This window comes from Akebia trifoliata, chromosome 15 (assembly GCF_017979445.1).
Source record: "Akebia trifoliata isolate Shusen 1 chromosome 15, ASM1797944v1, whole genome shotgun sequence".
NCBI lineage: Eukaryota > Viridiplantae > Streptophyta > Magnoliopsida > Ranunculales > Lardizabalaceae > Akebia > Akebia trifoliata.
In genome coordinates, this window is record NC_141389.1 from 29,347,751 (window position 1) to 29,370,913 (window position 23,163).

A 23,163-nucleotide genomic window follows, 5' to 3' on the forward strand; every position below is an offset into this window, starting at 1 on the left:
AGAGTCCGATATCATTATTATAAGTAAAAATTGGTGTGGCAATAGAATTTCTCTGAAGATAAAAGGAGAAAAAAGACGAATCTCGTTTCATAAAAGGGCGAAGACTTGTTTAGTCCTTTCTCATAAGCTCTAAGGCCCAACTCCAGACCAGATACGCATCCTTGAATTCCCCAAATATTCACATTTTCGTTAAAGATTTTTGATCCTCAAAATCCCCAATATTCGACTTGTCCCATTTATTTCCTTTATTCGATACCAAATTTCGTGTTTTCAAACCCTAAAATCTCCATCGCTGTAATTTACTTGTACTTCCGTGATCTCAATTTCTTTGTTTTCGATCAATTAATCTTAATCTTCACTAAATCTACTGCAACACCAACGATCCATGGAACCCTAACATTAGGGTTCCCCACGGTTTCGAATTCACAATTTCAAACTCGAAACCTACACTCGTTTTTATTGTTTTCATGTTAAAATCTCCTCTTTTTTCTGTTTCTTTTGCGAATTTTTGTAATTCTACATTTCAGTTGCCTATTTCATTTAATTCGGACGTTCAAAAGCAACCTAATGGAGGGGAAACATTGGATTCGTTGAAACCTCAAAGATCAGCGCGATTGGACGTCAAGATCCTATCTTTCTGTAATGTTTCGGAATCTTAAACTTTTATCTCATAAATTTGCTTTTTTCGGTTAAAATTCTCATTTTGCATTTGTTTCCATATAATTGATTTGAGCTTTCTTGTATTATTTGTCGAGTTTGTAGCTATGGATTGTTTAAATTATGTCATTTTGTGCTTGTCTTTTAATTCCATCCCCAAATAGTGTCTGATAAACAGTTAAAAATGGGTTTTTGGTACATTATTTTCAATGAATGATTAATATTGTCCACCCAAATATTTTTGTAAAATAAGGAGTTTAGCAACAAATTCCCGTTTCATTGAGTCGTGCTCATAGTTTCAATCTTCCATGCTACTAATAGCGACAGGTATGACTCCTATGATCACCTAGCTTATTAGCATCATTAGGAACCTACATGTATGTTAACCTCCTTATGGGATAGAACTGCAGTATTAGCTACATACGTTGAGCTACTATCACTTTGGTTTTCCAATAAACATTTTATGTCCATATCCATTCTGCTTGTTTTAGTTGAACTGTATTTATAGGATTATGCTTCCTGCCTCTTGTGATGGTGTATTTTGTTACCGGCTCACTAGTATGAATTGTGAATTTTAGTACATAAAGGTGTGATAGGGTTTGTACTTTGGTTGCTGATAAAAAAAGAAGAAAAAAAGATAGGGTTTGTAATTTAGTAATGGAGTAGTGTTTTCTTTTGGGTTTCTTTTTTGATAGGTCGTGTCTGTTTGTACCCTTTTGAGTGGTCACCTCGACCCCCGTTCTTCCTTAATGAAATTATCTTTACCTATAAAAAAAATGTGGTTCAAAAAGACTAGTACCGTGTGAAAAATGGCTCACAGATTACTTTTCAGAAACACACACACACAAAAAGGGAAAAAGGGGGTATCTATAGTTTCAGAATGAATATTTCTATGAATTGTAAATGCTTTTAGTTTTCATTGATACCCGTGTTTTTGTGATCTGTTTGAGTGTCTAATGATGTATTTGTAGATTATCATTATGTGCTCTGAGCTTGTTTCAAATCACAAGGTCAAAGATCTATTTGTGGGCATTAGAGTGGAAAGTCATAGTCCTGATGTGGATATGTGGCATCTCTTTAGCTTGTGCACAAGATTATAGTGCAGGTACAGTCCAATTGTGAGTTGGTTAATGATGTTTTAATTCATTGGTCATTGCAACTTTGCATGGGATGTGTGGGCTCATTTCTTGTCCTTATTTCGTAATTCTAGGTGTTTTCTGAGTTCCATGTTTGAGAGTTGGCAAATCTCAAATCTTTCTAGGGAGATAAAGGATTCTATGATATTATCTTTTGTAGTTTATTGAGGGATTTGGAAGGAGAGGAACTGCTGAAGTTTTTTAATGGATTGCACAATCGGTCTAAGGAAGTCATAACAAGTATTTTTGTTTCACTATTTTCTAGTATAAGTTTTTTGAGGAACTCAGGGGTATCTTTTTTGAAGAGTTACTATTTAGAGGGGATATGCTGTGCAAGCTGCTGGGCTAAACACATTTCACGCTGTATTCAGACTTTTTTTATTTTTTTAAATCATATATGCATAATTCATCTTATACCTTTCAAAAAAGAAAAAAGAAATTACATATATGGAGGGCCATCTCAGCCTCCCATTCTTCCTTTATTTATAAAATTTTACACTAATCAAGAAAGAATAACTGAGGGTGCCTCAAAGATCGGCCTGGCTATAAGGAGGTTGAGCCAATGACATCTAAAATACCTTTAGATATGTTGACAAGCATGGAAATCTGATTTTGAAATAACTGGAAGGGCAAAGAAATTTCCTGTGGAGATATTATCATTTGGGTTGATGAATAGGTTGTTTTTTTTTCTTTAATCTCCTTCAAACGTTGAGTCATCTTTTGTATGCGTTGAGGCATTTTTTTAAAACTTTGTAAAACAATGGAGATTGTAAAAGCTTCAAAGTTGTTTTTCTTTTTCTAATTTACTGATTTACTGATAAAAAACAATTGGTTGAAGAGAACACGGAGTGATCCTGCTTAATTGCAGCAAATCCAACAATTAGACAATTGAAAATACGATTGGTTGTAGGAAGATCAAGTGAAGAAATGGTTGAGAGAAGCACTGAATGGAAGTCAGGATATTATTCAACTTGTAATGTTTTATTTATTATAGCAATGGTATGGGAAATGAGCTTCTGACCACGAAATAAAATACTGATTACTGATTAATGGTTTTCATGCATTATGATGTTATACTAACGTAAATTTACCTTTTCATCTCATCACCTCCCTGTTTATTGCATGTTAAAAAAGCTTTCACGTGAACCAGCAGATTTCAGTTGTATCCTTCATAAATTCTAACTAATCCAAATGGCATACAGATTTGGTTCTGAGTTTCTACTATTGTGTAACAATCTTCAACAGGCCATTCTTTCCGAAGTATTGAGTCTACTGACTGGTTGATCCATTGGAAGGTATCCTGATGTTTCATTACCGATTATTCTAAAGTGCTTTGTATCCATATCTCCAATTGTAATTTGACAGCCACTCATACCAATCAATCTTCCTTTTGTTTTCTTCCAACCAGTCCATACGGATGCAGAGTTTCAGGAATCTTCTGAATCTGTAGAAACTTCACAGCTCAATAGTGGTGTGGTAGCCCAGCAAATTGACCATCCAGAGGCACATTGTTCCCTATGTCATAGATTATTTTCACCGGATAATGATGTTAATGGTCTTGAAACCCTTAATATATGTGGGGACTGCAAAGTTATGTTTCTTGAAGATCTTGAGACAACAATACGAGACTCTCATCAAAGAAGACCTTTCAGAGGAAGAAGAGCAAGGTACAGCAGTTCTGAGTCAATTGAGGATCTTTTCTCACATCAGTTTTCGCATCTTATTAATCTTGTTAGGCAAAATCAACAAACTGCCCCTTTCTCAGCCACTGAGCACGAGCCCCCACTAATTGATGGAGATACGGCTGCAAGGATGCTGCAGCGTACTAGTTCACGTACCACTCCTAGTGGGTCTAGAAGATGGAGGTTGCTATCTGATAATGAAAGTGAAGGCTTTGATAATTTGGATTCTGTTTTTGGGGGGAGTGAATCCAATATGAGCTTTGGTGGGTATGGGGTTTTTCATGGTGAGAGTGATGCCATTTCTTTTAGTGCTTATGGTGGAGAGTCGGATGCTTCTATGGATGGGCATAGTTTTCTGGACAGAGAAATGTTCGTCCCACAAGAAGATGGAAGTGAGAATGACAGCTATACCGATATCGACCCAATGCATGCTGGTGTTAATCAATGGAACTCAGATGAAGATGAAGACGATGGTGAATGGGAAGAAGACATTGCCGAGGACAACACAGCCGAAGCTAGTCTTAGTGAAAATAATGGTCCTTCAGATTGGTTAAGAGGGTTACAATCTTCTGAAAATGGGGTTACGATTCGTTGGAGAGTTAGACACGAGCATATCCCTGACATCTTCGATGACTTTGAGGAATCAGAGGCACCACCTTACATTGGGAACTCGGGTGACTATCTTGATGGAGAAGAAGGTATCGAACAACTGCTCGAGCAACTTGCAGAGGCAGACAGCATTAGAAGAGGAGCACCACCCGCATCTGCATCTTTCGTGGATAGTCTGCCTTGCATGGTCATCAGTGAGGAACACGAGAAGCACGGTGGTTTGGTTTGTGCTGTCTGCAAGGACTGTTTATCTATTGGGACTGAAGTAAATAAGCTCCCCTGCACTCATCTCTATCACCCTCCGTGTATCTTGCCATGGTTGAGGGCAAGAAACTCGTGCCCACTTTGTCGGTATGAGCTTCCAACTGATGACAAGGATTATGAAGAGAGGAAGAGGAACACTGTTAGGAGAATGGAGATTCCAGAGATCCAGCAGGAAGAAGACCCGATTGAGGACATTACCGAGGATGTCTCTGATGTTGCCGAGGCAAATGAGGTGGTTGAATCAACACAAGGGCAGGGAGAGTTGGTCAATGGGGAGTGTTCCCTAGGTAACTCTGATGGAGGAGAGGGTGCAAGAGGACGGTGGTTTTTCCTTTCTGCCGCTGCTCCAATTGTGAGTCTTGTCGGTATTGTTCTTGTTTTTTGGTTCCGAAACCCACTTGTGGAAGGTAGAGGTCCTAGGGGCCATTGTGGTTTTCGCCAACAGGGGGTTCACCAGCAGCAAGTTAATGTATCTTCTTCCTCTGGACACGAGCAGAGGGAGAACAGGACCACCAGGAGATGGTGGTCTCTCTTCTAAGAAGTGATGTACATAATAATACAAGGTATGATATTTTGAGGAATAATGCTGAAGTGACCTCAAGATTGTACCTCATATCACACATCATGACGTGAAAGTGTGTAGGAATCATAGATGCTTTTCGTTGAGATACGAATCAAAAGCTTATATAGTTCCTACACATTCACATTAGGATGTGCGACTCTATTTTGAGCTTAGTACTCCATTGTAATAATGTGTTATTTGAGGGCGTGGATTTGCATTTGGAATATTGTCATTTAATTTTATTTTATTTTTTGCTATATTACCATATTATATATATCATTAAATATATGTTTAAGTGGAGCTTTATTCATACAATCTCGTTTTTAGACAGTCGAGTCAAAGTGCATTTCAACTATTTCGATGTACTTGTATAGTTTATGGGATTCTATCTTCCAAATACAGAGATTGTACTCCTACAACAGCCTTAAATGTGAAGCTCACGGTAGAGCTAACTAATAAATAAAAGGATTTAAAAAGAAAGTAGTCTACATTTTTTATATCATCAGCAAAACCTTGTGTACATTTTCTATAAATTGAACATTTTTTTAACATAAATTCGATAATGACCACGAGCTAAAAATATCAAATGTTATTTGTTTCTCAACATATAAAAATGAGGCTTATATGTTAAAGGGGATAATTACCAATTAGGAGACTATTAAGAATATGTTCATAAACAAAATAAAAAAGGATAATTAGGCGAAAAAGTAGATTTGCAATGAAAATGACAATCAGGTATTTGAAACTTTCCCCCAAAAATTGTGCGTAAGCTTAAGCCTATGAGCTGGGAGGTAGTTGGGACCTTATTGTTAGAAAAACATATAAATATTTATAGCGGCGGATTTATCCATTACTATAGGCATATGTTTTGACAAATCTACATGTCTATAGCTGCGGATAAATTGCGATGTTATATTTATTAAAAAAAAAAATCAATGTCTATAGTGTCAGAAAATATGATGGTCTACAGTGGCGGATAAATCCCACGCTATATAATAAATGAATATTTTGATTTTTAGAATACTTTTATCCGCCGCTAAAAGTCTTATTCATTAAAAAAAAAAAAAAAATTTATGTGTATAGCGGCAGATAAATCCGCCACTACAAGAATTTGATGGCTTTTAAAACGCACTTTTGACGGCAGATTTATCCACTGGTCTTCGCATTATCTACCTTAAAAAAATTGATTTTAAAATATCAAGTTTTATAGCGCATGAGATGAATCTGCTGTTATTTGTCGATTATTTTTATTTTTGTAAGACATCTAACGTCGAACTTATCTGCCTCAAACTCTACATCGACTTTGAAGAGGAGATCGAGCACCACCAACACCAACACTTGCATCTTTCGTGGACAGTTTTCCTTGTACAATCATCGGAAAGCACGGTTGTTTGGTTGAGTGCCTGAAACGGTGGCTGCTATAAATATTATTTAAAAAAAAAAAATTTAATGTCTATAGCGGTGGATTCTATGTCAATTATTTTTTAAGACATTTAACGTCGGACTTGAGGTAGTTGTGAAGAGGAGCACCACCAACTGCATCTTTCGTGGATATATAGTTTGCCTTACACGATCGATCTTTGGTGAGGGAAGCGCGGTTTTTGGTTGAGAGCAAGAAACTTGTGCCCACTTTATTGGCATGAGCTTCCAACTGATGATAAGGATTACTAAGAGAAGCAGAGGAATGTTGTTTGTAGAATGGAGATCCACCACAGAAGATCCAATTGAGGACATTACAGAGGACGTCTGTGATTTTGCCAAGGTGAATGAGGTTGTTGAATCAACATAAGGACAAGGAGACTTGGTCAATGGGGATTGTTCCCTATGTAGCTCTAATGGAGGAGAGATGGTGCTAGAGGAAGGTGGTATTTCCTTGCTGTTGTTGTTCCAAATGTCAGTACACAAGCAAATAGAATCGCCCCATCCATCGTTCTAAGGAGAAGTTTGGTTTCAAACTCTGGTTCGAACATGTGTAGTAGGTGAAGGTAGAAGCCTTGTTCTTGTTTAGTGGTTACAGAATCATCCTCCTGTTGAAGGTAGAGGTCATAGGGGTCATTGTGGATTTCGCCAAATAGGGGCCATTGTCCAATCTGTACATTTGCTATTGTAGGGGCCAGTTATAGTTGAAATACTCCAAACCAATTGTGTACATTTGCTATTATATTTTTGGCCAAATTTCTGTCTTGATGTCCAACTATAACTGAACCATTCCCTCATCCAATTTTTGCCATCCCGAAATGTTAACTTCCAAGTTAACCTCATCTACTCCATCAGGTTCTTTGGGTGGATCAGAATCATTCAACCACACCTAGATGGATTCCAGTTTAAAGCATGGTTTTAAATCTTGTCCGAGACCGAGATGACTCATCTGATATGAGAACGTCTCATATCATCCACCAACAAGATTGATAGACAAGTCCAACGTATCGGACGAGATTTAAAAGCAGTGTATTTTTCTTATTGTTGAATGAGACAACTCAAATGCATTGGAAAGCTCATCCAAGACAACTTGGTCTCGTTCATGGACAACGTCAAAACGAGTTTTAAAACCATAGTCTAAAGGGATTCCATCTTCCAAACACGTTGTACCCTTGCAAACAGCCTGAAGTGTGAAGCTCACATAGGAGCTAACTAATAAAAGGATTTAAAAAGAAAATAATCTACATTTTCTATATCATCATCAAAGGCCTTATCCCTAGAAATTGAGGGTCAGTCTCGATGAATCTTATTTCCTCTATGCAATTGTCTATAAATCAAACATTTTTTTTTTGGACACAAATTGGGCAATGGCTATACTCTAATACTTTGTTTCTCAACAGATAAAAATGAGGCTTATATGTTAAAGGGGAAATATACGGATACTAAGGAGACTACAAAGAATACGTTGAGAAATTAAATAAAAAGGCTCTTGAAGACTCTACTTCGACAATTGAAGCAATTTCATCGGCAACCATATCTTCCTGCCCTTGACAAGAGAACATCATTTCTTTCTAAGACTTTACTTTGACAATCGAAGCAATTTCATCGGTAACCGTGTTTTGCTGTCCCCAGAGCTGAACACATCTTCCTGCCCTTGACAAGAGAACATCATTTCTCTATAAGACTATACTTTAACAATTGAAGCAATTTCATCGGTAACCGTGTTTTGCTGTCCCCAGAGCTGAGCATATCTTCCTGCCCTTGACAAGAGAACGTCATGGGATCCCTGTTCCACCACCTTCCCATTCTCCAGAACAATAATCTGTAAATCACAATACAACAAATAAAGAAGATACAGAAATCTGTAAAAACGAGCACAATGCAGCAAAACACTAGCCGAGAAAATTCAAATATATTCTCAATTTCTCACTCTTATGGACAGAGGAAGTTATGAATAAACAAATAAAGAGCACCAATGGTGGATTCTGCTTGGGGAAATGGTACATGATATTCTAAAATAAGATGATGTAGATACTGCATGTGCACTTTCATGGATATTCCCAGAAGGAACTACTTACCTCATCACACTGCATTGCCGTAGTAAGCCGATGTGCTATGAAGATTGATGTCCTGTTATTTGCTATAGATTTCAATGAACTTAGTATCTCGGCTTCTGTTGTACTGTCAAGAGCGCTTGTAGCTTCATCACAAAGACTAGTTGAAAATGAAAGAAACAGAAAATTTATAAATTGCTCATGAAAAGAAAATTGTTTCTTGTCATCTAAAAAATTAAGTAAATATGAACCTCAGTAAAGTACTCAAAACACCAGGTTAAAGTTGACAAGTTTTTTATGAGATGAATACAGAAAAAAATAAAGTTTACATTTAGAAACTCAACCCTCACTTGTATTTTCCTCTTTGGTATGAAATAAATGACATGGTCCGACTATTTTCCTGTTCAAACATGAGTCAAGATTGGCCACATTGAGTTCATTTGAGTATTTGATCAAGTTCTTATTCAGAGATGTCAGATATGTAGTAAATTCTATACCATACAATCATCAGATCAGATGGATTCATGGTGTACAAGATTTCCTACAAGGAACTATCACAATGAATTTCTCACTACATGTGAGCCATGATCCATATTCCTCCCTTGGGTCTACCTGGGAAGTTCTTAACTAATAAAAAGAAACTTTTCAAGGGTGCGGAGAGAAGGGCCATGAAGTGCAGAAAGGGTGGCCATAACGATGGAAATTACTTACAGAATTGCAGGAGCTTTCAAGAATGCCCGAGCGAGTGCCACCCGCTGCTTTTCACCACCGCTTAACTGTAAGATAACAAATTATCTTATCATTATGTTGTCAATAGCCTATTCAACAACAGCCAGGAAAAATGGACTCTTCATTTCCTAAAATTTCTGCTTCTTGTCTCTTAAAAAAACTAATTCTAGCCTCCAACAAAAAGAGTAATTTGGACATAATGTTGTTCAAGAACAGCTTTCCAAACTCTGTTACAATCGAATTCTCCCTGCTAGATATAGTAATGTAATTCTAAAGCATGCAAGTAGCTTGAATCTTATTTGCAATTTTTAAGAACTACCAAAATATATGGTGCATTTCCCAAGAACCTCTTTTGGGCAGTCACCTCGACCCCCACCCCTTATTTTTTTAATGAAATATCTTGATCTTACCTATCAAAAAAAGAACTTCTTTCTATCATTAATGTCATCACAATTACTGCAAGATACCCTATATCCACAAAATCACCACAATTAAAGATTTGACTGAAAATAAATTAGTTTTGTATAGGGAATTTAGAGGTGGAAACTGCCATCCATAGATCGAACACAGGGGCATATGTCACATGTCCAGGCCAAGGTGGAAAACCTCGAGTAAAATGGACAGCAATTTGTGGATACGATAGTGATACTGACCTTAAGTCCACGTTCTCCGACCACAGTTGAATATTTCCCTGGAAAGCTCATGATGGTATCATGGATTGCTGCACGTCGAGCAGCATCATACACCTGAATATTGAAAAAATAAATAAATAAATAACTTGAGGCAACAAATTGTAAGTAAAACAATAAAATTAAGACCAGATTTTAATCCCTAACCTCCTCTTTTGTTGCGGATAGACGACCATAATGAATGTTGTGGAATATTGTATCATTGAAAAGTACCTTCCCATCAATAATCGAAGAAAGGAAAGAGTCTATTACGCATGAATCATATAACATGAAGGGATAAAAACATAACATTTATATGTACAAACTTGGTGCATGAAAAATGTTAATGCATTTAAAATAGTAAACCTACAGTATCCTGTGGTACAACACCAATGGATTTCCGGAGGCTATCAATTTTCACGTCCTGTATCTGCTGGCCATCAATTCTTATCTGTCAAAAAGTACACTATTAGCGATTTCATATAGCAAGAGATACTAGTAGTTTATTCAACAGTAAACCTCTGAGGTGAAATGTCATGAACCATCATAAAAAAAATAAAAATAACAACTTTTATAGATCACTTACCCTAAAAACTCATGGATAAAATTTTATAAAACCACTGAGAGTCAAGTTTACTAGCTTGAAAGTTGAGACAGAAACCAAAAATGGAGTTCGATATATCCTAAAAGCAATATGAAGATAGATAATTCTTGGTTTGTTGTTTTTCTGGTGCACACAGTTTAGGGCGTTTAGGGGTTTGATCTTTGAGGATTTTTTTTGTTTAGGTGGGAATCTTTTTGTACTGAGGGAGAGCAACTCTTGTTTCTTTTGTTATCTTTCTTGAGGACTCCTTGTCCTCTTTCAATAAAATTTTCACTTATCGGGAAAAAAAAGATAGATAATTGTGTGTTTAGCCTATCTGACTGAACGAAATGACAAAATGAATTTCAGTGAATTCATAGATAAAAACAATTAAAATTTGAAAAGAAAAACAAGATTGACCAACAATTATTGTAAGCTGAGAAAATTCAGACTGAGAAGAACTGCAAAATCTAAAACTAGACAAAGCAGGGCATCCGAGAAGTTCATGTATTGTATATGCACCTTTAAAACCAGTTGTACAAATTGTTTTTTAATGAATGAAAACCAGAATAGACACAAATTGAGATCATCATCATAAAACTGTTGTCCGAAATATCTAGGGTCAGCTAACTAATCATGTTCCTCCATTCAATTTTATCGAAATAATCATAATGGTATACAAAGCCACGTCTTCTGTCAATTCAAATGTCCTCAAATCTGCTCTCACTACCTCAATCCACGTATTTGCCTTTTCATTTAGCTCTTTTAGAACCATCAACTTGTGCGTTCCTCATAATTGTGATTCTATGAAGGTTGGAACTTGGTCTAAGACTTTCTTCTGGTTCAAAGTCGTTAGTCCCCTAAATCCTTGAAATGCAAGGATTAAATCTCATTTTTAAAGATCATAAAATCAAGAAAGGTAAGATTATTGGAGAAACAGAAACCGTAATGAATCCTACAGAACGTGCAAAACTATTGAATTTCAGCATAGTCCATCCAAGAATGGAATGAGAATCTTTGTATATAAGCTGTTGAAAAAAAAGAAAAATAGTTTGTAACATATCACTAATTTACAGTCAAGCAAAGGAAAGAAATCACAACTAATTCAAATACCTGATTTCAAAAAATAGATATAAAACACGTAGTTACCAAGGTAGATTTTTCTTCTTCTTCTGTTTTGGGTTGATAAATAACTAAGTTGAATACAAGTATGTAAGCTAAAAGAAAAGGAAAGAAGGAATAGAGTATAACCAAGGGATGTAGATAAAGAACCATAAAAAGCCCAAAAAACCAACTTCCTTAACCAAACTAGAATCCCAATCCCTATCATATATGTGAGATCCAAAATAAATTCCACGCATATATCATCCTAAGAATTCCATAAAAGATAAGCTTAAGACTCGGCATGAGCAGGTCTCTCACTTACCGGAGACAACTAGACACCAAACAAGCTCTAATAAAATAAAATTAAAAATAAAAAGAGCTTAAGATTAAACATTAGATAGATCTCTTAATTTTCAATTAGAAATCCACATTATGTCATCTTACACCAACCAAAAGATTTCCAACCTTCTCATCATAGTCATCATCAAAGCCTTATCTCAAATATTTCAAGTCAGCTACACAAACGTTATTCCTCCATTCAATTCTATCTATAGCAACATCTTTTGTTTTTGTAACTTTTAATTGTGTTCAGATCAGATCAGCTTTCACTCCCCCAATTCACACTCTTTTGAGTCTTCCTCTCATTCTTTTAGAACCTTCAACTAGCAAGTTCCTTCCAACAAGGAATGTAAATGACCTTTGTTTGAACATTCCCATAATCTTTACCTTTGTTTAATAATACTTTCATCTTTACCTATATATATATATATATATATATAAAACTTTCCTCTGGTGTAATACATTACGTTTAACCTTCATGTTTAATCAAATATTCTAATTATTTAAAAAAAAAATCAAATATATTTAGCGAGAATGTAACTAATCACCATCTTTATACACATGTCTTCCATTTTCTTTTGGGAAAATAAATTTGAAGGATAACTCGATAGAATTTATCAGACTGCAGTATAGTCCTTGATTCATTTGACAAGCAACAATAATCACTATACAAATAGCATTGTCCAAGTCCCTCCTGTAATTTACCTCTCCACTCCTTCAGTAAATTTTGTGAACAGTTTTTCCGTTCTATCCACTTCCAAAATAAATTACTTGAACCCAACTCAGAAAATTTTAGTGTCCATTTTACCCTTATTCCCTGGTAAAAGTTAATTATGCCCTTTTCAACATAATTGAACAATTTCAACCAACCACATGAATCCCATTCCCAATGATCATGCCAAATAAATCATAGACAGTAATTTCATCACTTAGTATGTTTAAGTATGTTCTCAAAAGTGGATAGAAAGGCAAAATAATCAAGAGAAAGATTTTGGCTATTGATGGAGTGAAGGTGAGAGTTAAAAAAATGGTAGTATTTGTAAATACTATCATTGCTTTTCAAAGGAACCAAGAACCATCTGGCAGTAAAGATATCCATTAAAGCAATTTCCCCTTTCTTTTTTTTTTTTATGAATTATACCATCTAAACTAAAGAAAAGATTCCGATGTGTTCCTCAGTCAAAAACCGTAAGATTATTAACACAGAAACCAGAAAAGAGATTGATTATTGTAGTATTCGCTACTTCTAAGAATCAGAATATCAAATTTTGCCAATCGGGTATAAGTTAAGTTATTACTACACGATTCAAACAGCACTACATAATCACAAGTGAAAATGTTGGATCTATATTATCCCATAAGATATCTATAGTGGAAAAGTATTGATTCTTACAGCTCCAGAAAGTGGGTCGAAAAATCTGTACAGCAATCTAAGTACGGTCGACTTACCTGCACATACATCTCATGGTGAATGTACTAATGGTGCTGCAAGTGATTAACGGAAGAAATTATAATGTGAAGCAAGCATCTCAATAACTTGTTATCATTCATTAATTTGTTACCTATTACTATTAGAGTGTATAAATTAAGATTCGGTTTATGATTTATGTTTTTTAATTATCTGAATCGTATTTATGATCCATTGATGGCACTAAATATCAGATATTTCGCTCGAAAATACCCCTTGTTAAAGTAAATAATAAGAAAAGAACTAACACTTAATTCATTTCATCTACTTCCCATGATGAACTTTTTTATTCAACTTTATTGTGACATTTTTTAGAATTTAAGAATATTTTTAAAATGTGTTATGACATTCTAAATCTTGAATCCGCAACGTGACACGTGTTTCATGATTCACAATGCACAATGTACCCTATCTATAAGGGTGTTTGAACTTGACTTGTCCCATTCAAGTCAGCTGAGTCATGATTCACAAATCTCGTTCATACCATCTATACCATCCTAAAACTTTTCATTATTTTAATACTTAAACACATCTCTTAATGATTCATGTTGACTCATACTTATATCCTCCATGAGGTCTCAGCCTTGAGACCCAACGATCCCCCAGAATAAGACCTAGATTTGGAAACAGTGCTCAATGATATGAACGAGGGAGTATAATAAATTGTGGCACATCTAAATTTACCACTGCCACTAGTTCCAACAATAGCCACACTTTAAACTTACCACTGCCGCTAGTTCCAACAATAGCCACACTTTCTCCTGCAGGTACAACAAAAGATACCCCATCAAGAATCTTTCGATCTCTCAAGTATCTGAAATACGTAAAACAAAGGAAAACTATATCAGCCATCAATCTTTGACAAAGTCAATAATATAATCAATAAAGAACAGTACAAGAACAAAATAATCGGAATTAAAATTGGAAAAACTTGGCGAGGGCACATTTTAAACATAATTTGAACTAATTTGAGGAACTGCAGGTTTTTCTCTCCAAATGATTTGTCTCAGATCAAGAATACAGAGCCTTGTTGAGATTTATTGATGGGGTTAGAAGGGGCTAATCCTCTCTGTCGTTGGGAGATTCATCTGAGTCTGCAGTTATCTTGTCCCCCATTTAGATCGTGACGGTGATTTAGGTACTTCTGATTTCTCAGTGGGTGAGGTTTTGTTTCAGCATCAGTCCCTCCATCAGGTGCAGGGATGTCGAGTCATAAGCTGGAGGAGGGTTATCCTATCTAGTCTTCCACAAGGAGTGAGATGATCATGGAAACAGAGGATTGACAGCTTGACCATATCATAGATATAGGGGCCCCAATGATCATTTCGGTCCATAAATTCAGGTGACTCAAAAGTTTTGCTTAAAATAATCTTGGGGGAGAAAAAGGGATTAGGGGTCATGTTTGTTGATAAGCCACCTGGTCTTTCTCATAAAATCTCCTCCAATTTCCCAATCGAGCAAAGCTCGGGGGTTTGAGTTAGGGATGATGATGGTGAGGGGAACCTTTATGTTGGGTTGGGAGATAAGAGACAAGAGGGAAGTTCTGAAGGGTCTAGTTAGATCTAAAATTCTGCATATTAATATCCAAGAAACCAAATGTAAGGGCTCAACGAAAAGGACATTGTGTATTTGTGCTCAAGGAATAAAGGATGGTCTGGCCTACCGACAATTGGAGCCTCATATGGGATAATTGTAATGTGGAACAAAAGGTTTAATCAGGTATTGGATAATTTGATGGGAGCATTCTTTGTTTCAATCTTATGTAATTGTGCTAATGAATATTTTTCTAGGTTTTTTTTTTTTTTTTTGTGGATCTATAGTCAAAACATAGGGAGGGAGAAGAACCAAATTTGGTACGAGTTAGATGATGTGGCATATTACTGGGAAGGGCCTTGGTGATTGGGTGGGGATTTTAACATCATCAAGCTCTCATATGAAGTGAGAAAGAATTCTAAGTTATCGAGAGGGCCAAGAATTTTTGTGGAATTCATTAATCACCAATCCCATCATGTTTACGTTGGATAGATATTTGGTGTCTAGTGAATGGGAGCTTCATTTTGGTTTTATTGTTCACTTTTGTGTCCCCAACCCCATGTCTATCATTGCCCCGTTGTCTTAATGTTGGGGGAACATGGAACGCAACTCCATTACGCTTTGAAAATATGTGATTGCAATATCAGAACTTTCCAGATCTGCTGTCAAATTGGTTGAATTCCTTTTGAGGTTTCAAGAAGGTCAGGATATAGGTTCATATGCAAACACAAACTTTTAAAGGAGAAATTAAAAGTGTGGAATAAGGAGACCTTTGGCAGAGTCACTGCGTAGAACTCTTACCTTGGAAGAAATAGACAAGAAGGATGAAGAAGGCCTTTCTTCGGAAGAAGATCTACTCATTTTAATCTCACAATGAAACTCTGAAAACAAAAGCTGAGAAGCGTGTTTGGGTATACTATCATTTAGTAACCATGTTGAAGGAGTATTGTGTTGTGTGCAGAAGTTGAGATAATTGTTTGGCAAAAATAGCTTACAACCACTGAATTATGTCAAAACGATCCAAATGCCCTTGTATGGAGAATGAAGCATCATTTGATATTTTTCAGCCTTAGTATACTATGCAAAAGTTGATACAAAATGATAACATGCCATTCACAAGGTAATTCAGTTCAGATATGAAAGGTCTTAGTGTAAAGGGAAGTTCACAGAAAATCTCAAATTAAACATGTAAAAGATTAGAATGGAAAAGGTGAGTCTTAGGTACTACAAGTTTTTGCAATAAAGCAAAGGCAACGAAGACTAAGTAAAGAAAAACTATATACATACTAAACCAGCTAAAGAGTAAGTACCCGAAGTGTACATTGTCAAATTGAATGTTTCCACCACTCAACTTTAGAGGCTTCGCATCAGGTCGATCACTAATTTGAGGCCTCTCCTAAAGTCATCAGAGAAAATTACAAAGCAATAGAACAAACAAATAAAATTAAAAGCTAAAATATTAGAGCACAATATAGGGTACTCAGACGGAACAAACAATAATTTAATAAATGAGAAAAAGGTGCCCCCTTGGTGAAGTGGTAAAGTCTGTTCAGACCATTAGAAAATATCTAGAATGCAAAAGAAACTGAAACTGAAAGAATAGCCATAAAAAAAAATGAATGCAGTTGTCTGCTTTGCTGTATCTCAGGAATTCAAGAAAATGAGGGGAAACCCCTCCCCAATCATACTCAGATATCATTTTTGACAACACCCAAGTTGGACTAGTGACTACAAGTGCTGGTGGCTATCAGTCATCTTCTGATTCATCTGAACTCCCAATATTGCCACAAAGCCCAAGAACCATGCATATTCTTAAAATTGAGTAAAAAAGGCCATGACTCGAATCCTTCACAAAAAATTGAATAGCCTTTATGATTCTACAAGTGAAGAAAATTTGACATTCAGCCAACAAAAATAGCAAATTTGGATTCCTATCATTTTGCAGAACACTGAAATGATTCCTTCAATTGAAGGAAGCAGAAAATATCAAACCAGCATAACATACTACCAGATAAACTACAGGTGTGCTGAGCTGAATCATGTAAATCTAACAAACATGGATAAAAATTCCACCAGGCTAACCAGTTCACAACAGCAAGAGCACAGAAGATCCACGAGAGATACCTCAAGTAACTGAAACAAGGACATCATATCAACAAGACTCTGTCTAGTTTCACGATACACACTGCCAAGGAAGTTGAGAGGAAGAGATAGCTGGAACAGAAGCCCATTTACCATAACCTGCTCCAAAATCATAACTTTAACAGTGAATTGGACGATGGTATGAGATAAAATTTACAAGACAATTCACATGAATAAGTGAGCATTTACCAAATCACCAACAGTCATATTGCCACTCATAATTCCATTTGAACACAACACCATTGCTGTTGATAGAGCAATGCTAAATATCACATTTTGACCAAAGTTCAAATAAGCAAGACTGGTTTGTGTTTTCAAAGCAGCATCTTCGTATTCTGAGAAATAGCATCACTATCATAAGTCAGTTAATATAACCATAAAAGAAATATGGATGAAATAATGACTAAAATTGATCATTTTTCCAGTTGATTGCCAGAAATGTACTGAAATTAGGCACTGAAATTAGGCCATGGTAATTAGATTCGGTAATGTTGATATCATAATATGATCGCATTGCACCCCAAGGATTACATATTATGACAAGGAAACTCATGTGCTCCCAAACTTAAGTGGAAAAATTGAGTAGCATATCTACATCATACAACATAAGAAGAATTCTAACATCTTAACAACTTACTCTTTAAGTACTCATCATATTTCTCAGCTTCATAGGCCTCATTGTTGAAAAACTTGACAGTCTGAAAATATAAGGAACAATACAAGAGTAATGAATGAAGAATACTGGCTCTAGCAAGGAAAAAAAATAAAGCACTAATTTGATTTAAAAAATAATAAAAACTTGAAGAAACTCTAAATAAATAAAAAATTACAACCTTACCTCATAATTGAGAAGTGAATCAATCGCCCTTGTACTTGCATCATTATCAGCTTTATTCATGGCCTGCCTAAACTTAGTTCGCCACTAGAAGGAACAAGGAACACCTTTAGAAAAATGATAACCCAAATACTGCTCTACTTTTTTCAGAAAAGGAAACATTCAAAACAGGTTGAATTAAGATTTTAAGATTAACAGCCGATATGACTATAAGATAATAAACACAGAACGTAATTTCATTCCCAAAGAGAAAGCAGAATTACAAATGAACTTGAAAAATGGTATAACACATTAATAAAGCTCTTACCTGTGTGACAGCCAACGTGAAAGCAACATATGCAGCAACTGATAAGGAAGTTATCCATGCAAAAGATGCCCCAAACTTATAAGCCAATATACCTGATACCATAGAAATCTGGAGAAAAAAAAAGACTCATATATGGGAAAAATGACTAAAAAAGTATGGAGCAGCATGGAAGGTCAACAAAAGATGCCCCAACACAAGGAGGATACTTAGTATTGACCAAGGAAAAACTTATACTAAGCAACCAGAGTTGCTTAACAATAAGCAAGCCCATAAAATCATACCTCTAAGATGGTGGGTACAACATTGAATATCATAGCTGAGAGAATAAAATTTATTGCACGGCTACCACGATCAATTATGCGATTTAGTGCACCAGTTTGCCGGCTAGAAATATACAAACCAAGTCAGAAGATAGTAGACACATAGAAAATACAATATCATTAAAAAAAATTAATGACCACTCTGGTAGATAGCCAACATAACAGAGAAAAAGCCCTCCCTACTTAAGGATATTAGTCAACAATGAATATAGTATAGGCATCTAAGCATTTGATACACTTCAGTGACTTCGACCATATCGGTTGATACACTATCTATTCTGCCATATCAGAACAATAAACTGTACAAAAGGAAAAGAGGGGAGGGGGGAGGAACCACTGATGGATGCTTGGTCGATCTTTGTGAAAAGTTTCAACTTAACTTTAGGTGTCGAAGATAATTGTTATTTAATTTAGAAAATGGTAGCATTTCATATTCTTGAGCTTTATCCAAGTTTTTAAGTTTTACTCAATACACTTATTGAATTTCTCCAATACACTTTATTGGGAACTTAAAATATTGAAAGCACATATGTTCTAAAGTAGCTTCATTAAAATACTAAGCATTTCAGGTCTGAGATGATGAAGAGAGACACATTCCACAAAACAAAAATAAGAAATTAAGAGTTAGAACAAGTAACCACATGCTCATATAAATTTGAACCTACTCTTCTATGTGAGTGTGGTGAGTAGGTGATGAAAGCAGGTCAAGCAGAACAGATTCATTGTCAGCTGAAGATGGTCATCAGAAAATACCTTAGATGATATTGAAGGTCAAGGTTGTGCAAATGTGAAAACACCTGCACAAGATAATAGCATTTATCTAAGTTGAATTAAAGAAAAGGATATAAAAATCAAGTAAATGCCATACAATTACATTAATAAACCATGAGATCATTGGGCTTATTTGGAAAATGATGAAATTAAACATAATACTGTAGGAGCCGAAATTAAAACAAAATGTTAATCATAATAGATATGGTTAGTGATGAGTATCAGTCATTACATTCATTGGATGATATATTTTGTACTAAGCTTCAACCTATGACAGAAGATCTAGGCTCTGTAATACTCAAGTCTCCTAGAGTGGCACCTTTTACTACCTAAAGCGACTATTAAGAGAACCAAAAAAATTTCCACTGCATTCTTTTGGTCAGATTCAGATGAGAAGCTTAAAAATGGGATCAAACATAACTTGAGTACCTGTTCAAGAGAAATAATATATGGGTGGCTAAAATAAACAGGAAATACTTTAGTGGTGGATTGATTAGAAAGTTAAACTGTTGAATGATTGCACATGTGCTAGAAGATCAGTAATCGAATGAGAAGTCTAAGCATCCAAGCAAGAGAAACATATGCTTTGGTTCTAACACTTGTTCGGACTGGGAATTAGCATGGTTGACAATGCCCACGGGTATGTTTCCAGTTGTGAAAGTATAAAATTATATGTAACAGTGAATGTGCCAGCTAGCTTAGTTGTTAGTCAATGGGTGGTGATACTCTTTCACCATGTGTTTAGCACAAGCTGGAACTCTTTCACCTTACATGTTGATTTTGGCAAATATGAATAGAAACCTAATCTCAAGTGCAAGGAAGTGTTACACACTCTAGTAAGCATTCTGACCTATGAATATGTAAGCATCAAATCAGGTTTTAACACTATAAAGTTGTCATAGACGATATATAAGCTAACAAATGGATAACACTAAGATAAGGTGTAATGGTGTCTTGCATTGCATACACTTTATTTGAATCGTAATTTACATTAAAAAAAAGAAGACAAACTTTGCCTAAAATAAAACTTGAAATAGAACTAGAAAGCCAATTGGATACCTTCCTAGAAACTGTTCGTATTGTTCGCAATGCTACCTTAGAAAACAGAGCATTCCGCACTTCTGCCGAAGGAAAAAACCACGTGCAACCATGAGAACGAAGATAAAAAAATGAGAGAACTAAATTTATTTATTTTTTAAATGTCACTATAATAACACACAGGTAACATAAGAATTTAGAGGCTAAGAAACAGTTCTATATTCAGCCATACATGTCACCTCAAGATCAATGTAATTGACAAGAGCTAGTGGTTAGCCATTATTGCCAAAGACCCTGTATGGATGACGAAACAAATGATGCACCAACTCATCAAAGCCAGGATCTTCTCCCGGCACCTTGGTCGGGAGTAGGGATCCATCATTTGGGTCACCCCAAAAGATATAACTGGTCAGTGAATAGACAAGTCCAAGAGACTATTTGAAGGATGTAAGCCCACCAGAGATATACATAGAGCACTTATGATCCTAAATTTCATGGAGATATGCCAAATCTAATTTGGAATGGCATGAGTCCAATCGGAAAAGGGACAGAAGCAAGCTTGAGGAATCGAAGAAGAAGATCTGGAAACAAATACCTTGAGGCACAGATCTCAAGTCATGTGGATTTCCCAACCCCCCCCCCCCCGGCTTCTTTCCAAACACACACACAATAATTTAAAGAAGCTATCTTAGCCTGCGACAAAAGAAGTTGCTCTTCAAAATTTTCAAATAAAAAATCAGAATTCACTTTATCTTTTTTTTTTTCCTTATCACAGGTATCCCCACCCTTCGGGTGAGACTAATCCCACAGTCACACGCACTGCCCCTCGGAAAGTCCTACATGCAACTGGTTGAGCCGAGGGTTAACTGGACCTTGGAGGTGGCCCCTAGGAATTCATTGCTTTGTGGGGTTTCAAACACTTGACCTACCCTTCCTGAGGAGCTTGTCAAGGCTCAGCTTGCGACTAGGCCAACCCCTTGGGGTTAGAATTCACTAAATCAAAATGCAAACAAGTATTAAAAATTACTTCAAATGCAATACCGTTGCAAGCAGATGCCCCCGCTCTTGCTATTCCATATCCAACAAGAACAGCTGCAGGACTCACGAAAAGTGCCAAAAGAGTGGAATTAGTAGCTGTAAATGAGGCAAGCTCACTACCAGTACCAGTTATAGTTGTTAACCAGTCCACCGCAAGCTTGAACAAGAAAGGTACTTGAACATTCAGAACCTGAAACAATACTGGACAGATACTTGTTAGCAAAGTAAACCAACATTTATAATCCCATAAAATAAATGTGTTTCTCAGAAATGATACTCGCCTTCGACCCAACCAAAAGACCCAGAGCCATTACAACCCTCATGCGGAATTCGAAGTTATCTTCCAACCATAAGTACTTTGCGAGAGTACGGAGGATCCTCGCATCAGGGATTTGTTCTTCTGAAGTTTTTTTCTTGACTGTGTTAGTCTCAATTTGCTTTTTGTTTGTTAAATCACCGGTTGAAGTTGAGAACATAGATGCGTACCCCTTCTGCAATGAACTCTTTTGAATTAAAAGTTTTCTTAAACAACAATACAGTACTAATAATTAAACCTCATTACGTGAAAATTGTTCATAAAATGGGAATATGGGATGAATTGTTGACTTACCGATTCTTTGTGAGGTCTGCTGCTGCCTCCCGATGGAGGAGAATCCGATAAAAACCCATTTATATGTGTAAAAATCCCTCCTTTTCGCCCAATATCAATTGAGTTGCGCCTATAAGTAAATTCTCCAAAAAATCGATTTTTCCCATTACTCAACCCTTCAATGGAACTGCGAAGAGCGTGCTCATGAGAGAAAGCAAGAGGTGCACTCAACTTAGGATCCAATTTACGTAAAATCATGGCGTTTTTCCAAGCGCGGTGAGAGTTCATCTCTGCTCTGGATTGGAAAAACTTATAAACCCCAAAGCACCTCGCAGCAGATATCATACTCGGATTCTATCAATATATATCGATGTACAGGGTTTAATAAGAACAAAACATGGTGGATACAATCGAAACGAGTGTTCAGTTCGAGCTGAAACAAGCGGCGGAGGTAGTGTGATTAGTTGTTAAGGAGGAGACTTTGATCGTAGTAACCATTTCCACTAACGAGGTTCCTTCGATGCAGATTTGAACTTGGAGGAAATTGAGTAGAAATCCAAGTGAAACGAAACCCTAATTCGCATTTCAGAAACTTGATCAGCTTCAAACAAAAGAGAGAGGTGCGACGCGGTATCAGGCACTATTTATTCTCCACGACAAAAACGCGAAATAACGGGAAAGCTGCGTGTTGGATTCTGTACTCCTGGACTGAGTTACACTACTCATTTCCATGTCTAGTTTTTTGCCACGTAGCACATCCTTCTGGCCCACTTTGATAAACCTAAGCATAATTTTCACTAATTCCCATTATGATTTTCATTATTTGGCTGGTTCACTTTATTAATTTGTATAAAATTCAAGAATTTTTCGTATAAGAAAATCTTTAGGAATATATAAATAATGATTTTGAAGTTTTTAATAAAATCCATAATCTATAAAAATGTTATCACATTGGCTGATAATCTGTTAAATTACGGATTTGTTCAAATAATTATTGTGACTATGAATTTTTTTTATGACAAAGATGTCCGAACTTATGTCCTACTAGGGGAACCAGAAGAGCCATGACCGGAGCCAAGGCATATGGGTCCCTCCCCTAGGCACATGCACCGCATGAAATCACATGCACCGGGTAAATGAGGGATGCACCTTTGCAGGTGACTCGAGGAAATATTGCTCATATTGGATATCAAACTCACAACTTAAGGATTCTCATCGCTTATTGGATCTGAAATTACCGTTGAATCACCCCTTCAAGGTTATTGTGACGATGAATACTTTGATCTACTAGACTTGTTCCATCTCCATCATGATTT

The 23,163-nt window shown here is 36.2% G+C and overlaps 2 protein-coding genes across 8 annotated transcripts; one reads left to right on the forward strand and one right to left on the reverse strand.

Moving 5' to 3' along the window:
- Window positions 1–85: 85 nt before the first annotated feature.
- Window positions 86–5,196, forward strand: LOC147385162 (RING/U-box superfamily protein). 7 transcript variants are annotated; one of them, XM_086425567.1, is made up of 4 exons: window positions 86–639; window positions 1,629–1,762; window positions 2,996–3,088; window positions 3,202–5,196. In XM_086425567.1, the coding sequence occupies exon 4, from the start codon at window positions 3,387–3,389 to the stop codon at window positions 4,884–4,886; it is 1,500 nt and encodes a 499-aa protein (XP_086281693.1). In that variant the 5' UTR covers window positions 86–639; window positions 1,629–1,762; window positions 2,996–3,088; window positions 3,202–3,386; the 3' UTR covers window positions 4,887–5,196. The 7 variants fall into 7 exon arrangements, with proteins under 7 accessions (XP_086281693.1, XP_086281695.1, XP_086281697.1 ...); XM_086425569.1 differs by having other exon boundaries at window positions 1,668–1,762; XM_086425571.1 differs by having other exon boundaries at window positions 1,668–1,762; window positions 3,039–3,088.
- Window positions 5,197–7,711: 2,515 nt separating this feature from the next.
- Window positions 7,712–22,517, reverse strand: ABCB25 (ABC transporter of the mitochondrion 3). The gene is made up of 20 exons (XM_086425603.1): window positions 21,869–22,517; window positions 21,540–21,749; window positions 21,262–21,448; window positions 20,242–20,303; window positions 19,165–19,208; window positions 18,373–18,475; window positions 18,092–18,199; window positions 17,788–17,871; window positions 17,587–17,647; window positions 17,139–17,284; window positions 16,932–17,048; window positions 16,118–16,203; window positions 14,000–14,088; window positions 13,200–13,255; window positions 10,151–10,231; window positions 9,949–10,014; window positions 9,766–9,858; window positions 9,095–9,159; window positions 8,408–8,543; window positions 7,712–8,151 (listed from the first exon to the last, which is right to left on the reverse strand). Exons 1-20 carry the CDS (start codon window positions 22,190–22,192, stop codon window positions 8,014–8,016), a joined length of 2,256 nt encoding a protein of 751 aa, XP_086281729.1. The 5' UTR covers window positions 22,193–22,517; the 3' UTR covers window positions 7,712–8,013.
- Window positions 22,518–23,163: the final 646 nt, after the last annotated feature.

Excerpts from the sequence above, each read along its gene's own strand:
- LOC147385162 (XM_086425567.1), top strand. The coding sequence starts at position 3,387 with ATGTTTCTTGAAGATCTTGAGACAACAATACGAGACTCTCATCAAAGA.
- ABCB25 (XM_086425603.1), bottom strand. The coding sequence starts at position 22,192 with ATGATATCTGCTGCGAGGTGCTTTGGGGTTTATAAGTTTTTCCAATCC. Across the intron at positions 19,209-20,241 it reads TACGAACAGTTTCTAGGAAG|GTGTTTTCACATTTGCACAA; the intron begins GTATCCAATTGG and ends TATCTTGTGCAG. Across the intron at positions 17,648-17,787 it reads ATTCACTTCTCAATTATGAG|ACTGTCAAGTTTTTCAACAA; the intron begins GTAAGGTTGTAA and ends TTATATTTTCAG.